At 35.0% G+C, this 4,031-nt stretch overlaps 1 protein-coding gene across 1 annotated transcript; it reads right to left on the reverse strand.

The window, feature by feature from the left end:
* Positions 1-1,055: 1,055 nt before the first annotated feature.
* Positions 1,056-2,337, reverse strand: LOC131932362 (C-type lectin mannose-binding isoform-like). The gene is made up of 3 exons (XM_059289278.1): positions 2,256-2,337; positions 1,762-1,941; positions 1,056-1,186 (listed from the first exon to the last, which is right to left on the reverse strand). The coding sequence occupies exons 1-3, from the start codon at positions 2,335-2,337 to the stop codon at positions 1,056-1,058; spliced, it is 393 nt and encodes a 130-aa protein (XP_059145261.1).
* Between the last annotated feature and the right edge of the window lie 1,694 nt (positions 2,338-4,031).

Genomic DNA, 4,031 nt, shown 5'->3' on the forward strand with positions numbered 1-4,031 from the left:
TAAGTCATTTGAGCTGTTTGATCTAATGATGTAAGATATTTGAGCTACTGGATGTAATGATGTAAGATATTTGAGCTACTTGATGTAATGATGTAAGATATTTCAGCTATTTGATCTAATGATGTAAGATATTTGAGCTACTGGATGTAATGATGTAAGATATTTGAGCTACTGACTGTAATGATATAAGATATTTCAGCTACTGGATCTACTGATGTAAGATATTTCAGCTACTGGATCTAATGATGTAAGATATTTCAGCTACTGGATCTAATGATGTAAGATATTTCAGCTACTGGATCTAATGATGTAAGATATTTCAGCTACTGGATCTAATGATGTAAGATATTTCAGCTACTGACTGTAATGGTGTAAGATATTTGAGTTACTGGCTGTAATGATGTAAGAAAATTAATGTACTGGATGTAATGATGTAAGATATTTCAGCTACTGGATCTAATGATGTAAGATATTTCAGCTACTGACTGTAATAATGCAAGATACTTTCTCCTTCATCTACTTTCTGATGGAAAGGTGACATGCTGTTATGTAAAAACTATTCAAATAATTGTGTCGTAACACTTTATCTTTCTTAGCATCAAGAAAAAAAAATAACAACATATTATAACGTTGCTAATAACAATGTACATAGGTTACATAAAATAACAATAGATATATTTATATTGACACTGTGGTAGTTCGGTACTTTTTGGGGAAAATATCCACTTTTTTGCAAATTGGCGTGACTCTATTTAATGATCCATCCTAATTAGAAACGGTTTAAACTTCAGATGAGGTTCGGTATGTAGTTAAATAATCATAATACATTGATAAATAAACATTAATATTCTTGAATACAAGTCTTGAAAGTTGCACTATTAAAACTACCGTTACACTGCTATTTTGTTTAGTCTTAATGATAAAACATTTTTCTCTCTGTTCTACGTGATTTTAATTAGAGCTTGAAAACATGTTTATGAACAACGCCTCGATGACAAACAATCCAATTAGAAAAAACAAAGTCCGGTCGAATCATATTATAGCCGATACATCCATTACAAGTCCGGCGCGTCCTTCAGCTCACACAGAAACTGAGCTACCTTGGCACATTCCGTGTCTATCAAGAGACTGAAGCCAGTGCATGCTGCAACACATCGCTGGATGCCGTTGAAGTTGTTTGGGTCGCCTGAAAAACAATTTTTTTTTAAATTTTTTAAATATTATTAAAAAAAAAAAAACATTGGATTTTGATGAATTGTATTATTTCAACTTCAAACTAATCTTAGAAACAGCAGAGGAACAGAGGGATGGGAAGACGCCGTGAGCAAGTCAAATTAAGATCCTTGGTGATTTGACCACATATGATTTGACCACAGATGCCTTGACCACAGGTGATTTGACCACATATGATTTGACCACAGATGCCTTGACCACAGGTGATTTGACCACATATAATTTTACCACAGATGCCTTGACCACAGGTGATTTGACCACAGGTGCTTTGACCACAGGTGCTTTGACCACAGATGCTTTGACCACAGGTGCTTTGACCACAAGTGCTTTGACCACAGGTGCTTTGAGAGGATTAAAACTCCGATGTGCCCAAAGCCCCTCTGTTCAAAGCACATGTGGTCAATGGTCAGCGTACCCAAATTCAATACCTCAATAACCCTACCGGGGCAGTTGGACACATAAGTTTAGAAATTTTAAACTACTTCTATTTTGTTAGTTAACTCACTAACTGGCTTAAAAAAAAACTACCTTCATTAAATATAACAGGTTGGCCAGTATATACGTCTCCATCATCGTCCCACACAAACTCATACAGTTTATCAATATCGTTCAGCCCAATCCAGATATCGATAGGTAATGTGTTGAAGATGTTGAGAAAAATGTTGAGTTTTTCTTGGGTTTTAGGAGTGTATAGATGGGCAGCCTTGGCTGAGAAAAAAATGGTAGAAACAATTTAAATTACTTCATTGTGTATTAATAGTATCAGAAATTATTATACGTACAACGCTAAGCCTGTGGCTTGTTGATGAATATTGATAAGCTCGCTTTACAGCTTAAAAACATTGAAATGGTTAGCGTACTTTATTTATATAATGAAGACAAACAAACCGGGGGGGGGGTGTTTTATTTAGGTGTCTGTATAGTTTGGTGAGCTTTGCAAGTAAGATTTCCGTCAATTATAAATATTATTGAATTGATACGTCAATTTTAGGTGTAGTATAAAGTCTGTTAAAGAAAAATACCTCTACAATCGTCCCTTGCCGATGTAAAGTTGAGCTTGTAATTAGACAACCAGACGTATGTGACAGTTGTTCCATTAGACATCTTTTTAAATGTTACATCTGTGCTGGTGTAGACAATTTCGTTCCAATCACGTGATGTGGTAAGTGATAGCAGCCAGGTTCCTATTATGACAACGTTTATGTATATATTATTATATATTATATATATTATATATTATTATATATATTATTATATTATATTATTATCTTGTCGAATAAAACATTACTCAATTGAATTATATAGTCTTCTGCAGTGTGCAATAACCACATGAAAAAAATTATCATATTTTGTGTCTCATTTTCAATAGCTGCAACATTTAGTCCAAGCGATATTGTTTGACGCACTAATCTATCTAAAGTATGATTACTATTTTAATCGATCTAATTGATTGTAATATTTTTTCCTGGTTTATTGCTTATTTTAAGCAGCTCGGTTGGCGTCAGATGTTGTTATAGAAATATCAATAATGGACATAAGTATATTTACGGTAAGTACAGAAGATAGTACTTTCTATACGAAAGGTTATATATATATATATATATATATATATATATATATATATATATATATATATATATATATGATTTTATTATTTATAGAGAAAACTACTAATGAACTTCTAGCAAAGTAGATATGTATAGTTTACAAAATGATATATGTTTCACTTACCTAAGTTACACGTGAGGCTATTTTTGTTGTAGCTAAAGCTGTAACAGGGAGGTAACCAGTCGAGACATCTTGCTGCACAAGACAGGACACTCCGCTCTGGACTCACGGTTGCCATGGGCAACACTGTCATCATATTGTTGGCTACTAAGCTAAAATTCATGAAAGTGTCGTTTCCCTCAATCGTTACTGCTGTAAGAAATAAAATGCTTGTCTCTAATCAAAATGTTAAATGTTTAGCATAATAACCGGCTAAAGCCGAGCTAATCTGTGCACCCTCGACATGAGTAGGAAAGTAGTTTTTATTTCTATACCCCATCTCCAGCACAACTTTTGTGTAAGTGTACACTGTACTTCTGTGAATCTTTTCACATGACTGCTTAGATTTACCCACCACCTTACCCTCAAGTTATGCGACTGAGTGGTCGAGTGGTAGAGCGTTTATTTGCTAGCACGAAAGTCTCGAGCTCGGATCTAAGTTAGGATTTGTGACTGTAGGACATCCCTGAGTTCATCTAGCTCTTATGTGTACCTACATTACGTTGGGGAAATTATAGGCCGTTGGACATAGTGCTGACCACATACTCTCTTTATCTGCTAAATTGATCGCTAGGTCTAAAGAGGACATTTTCTAAACTTAGCATCAGATAAAACTAAGAAATGAACGTTTTCTTTTAATACTTTTTTACTTAAGCCACAATGTCTGTCGTCCGTTGCTTTGTAGTTAATCCTGTAGGACTCTATTTCGACCCACTTAAAGATACATTAGCCTCCTTTCTTCTTCTTTGTTTTAATTTTTGTGTTGAAAGAGATTCCCTCGAACGTTTCAATTGGTTACGTGATTTTAGCCTGCTGGATTTGCTTCCATAGCTTTTGTCCAACCAAGAACAAACTACAAGGCAGCAGTTGTTTTATTTTGGAAGTTGCTCTTAGAAGTTGCTGTCCCCATCTATCGAGTCTCATTTGCCGGGGGAGGGGGTTGAACTCGGAACTTATCGGTTCAGAAACCAAGAGCTTGACCAACCCGACTACGCCGACCTCATTTTTAGCCTCCAATTACCCAGAATAAT

Source organism: Physella acuta, unplaced genomic scaffold, assembly GCF_028476545.2.
Source record: "Physella acuta isolate Inbredline_101_S28 unplaced genomic scaffold, ASM2847654v3 ptg002147l, whole genome shotgun sequence".
Taxonomy (NCBI): Eukaryota; Metazoa; Mollusca; class Gastropoda; family Physidae; genus Physella; species Physella acuta.

Excerpts from the sequence above, each read along its gene's own strand:
- LOC131932362 (XM_059289278.1), bottom strand. The coding sequence starts at position 2,337 with ATGTCTAATGGAACAACTGTCACATACGTCTGGTTGTCTAATTACAAG. Across the intron at positions 1,942-2,255 it reads GGCAAGGGACGATTGTAGAG|CCAAGGCTGCCCATCTATAC; the intron begins GTATTTTTCTTT and ends TTTTTTTCTCAG. Across the intron at positions 1,187-1,761 it reads ACCTGTTATATTTAATGAAG|GCGACCCAAACAACTTCAAC; the intron begins GTAGTTTTTTTT and ends ATTGTTTTTCAG.